Source organism: Eimeria tenella, genomic scaffold (assembly GCF_000499545.2).
Source record: "Eimeria tenella Houghton genomic scaffold, Eth_scaff2403, whole genome shotgun sequence".
Classification (NCBI taxonomy): Eukaryota; Apicomplexa; class Conoidasida; order Eucoccidiorida; family Eimeriidae; genus Eimeria; species Eimeria tenella.
This window is the reverse complement of record NW_013542266.1, coordinates 582-975: the sequence shown is the minus strand read 5'-3', so window position 1 is coordinate 975 and position 394 is coordinate 582. Positions and strand designations below refer to the sequence as shown.

The following is a 394-nucleotide window of genomic DNA, read 5'->3' as shown; positions in this document are numbered from 1 at the left end:
GCGGCAGCAGCTGCTGCTGCAGCTGCCTCCTGCAGCGCTGCTGCAGGGCGGGCTGCCCCACAGAAGGCCAAAAGTGGGGGGCCCCCCCCGGGGGCCCCCCGCGATTGAGGGTCCAGCAAAGGCGACTGAAGAGGGTTCAGCAGCAGCAGCAGCTGCTGCTGCTGCTGCTGCTGCTGCATCAGCAGCAGACGGGCAGCAGCAGCCTGAGCGGCCCGTTCTTTTTTTCAATTCACAGACTTTTGGGGTGTACAGACCCCAAGAGGGATTTGCTGCTGGGGCCCCAGAAGCAGCAGCAGCAGCAGCAGCAGCGGCAGGAGGCTGGAAGAAGCCAGCGGCTTCTTGGCATTTGCTGCGGCGTCTTGCTGCTGAGGACCCCGAGGGGCCCCTCCCCCGG

The 394-nt window shown here is 66.2% G+C and overlaps 1 protein-coding gene across 1 annotated transcript in view; it reads left to right on the top strand.

Annotated features, from left to right (window-relative positions):
• Positions 1–46: 46 nt before the first annotated feature.
• The window catches only part of ETH_00041105 (uncharacterized protein), a gene marked incomplete at both ends in the record, with an annotated part of 459 nt that continues 111 nt past the window's right edge, over positions 47–394 (top strand). The window contains one exon of the mRNA XM_013374962.1: positions 47–394. Coding sequence (XP_013230416.1) covers positions 47–394 — 348 coding nt within the window.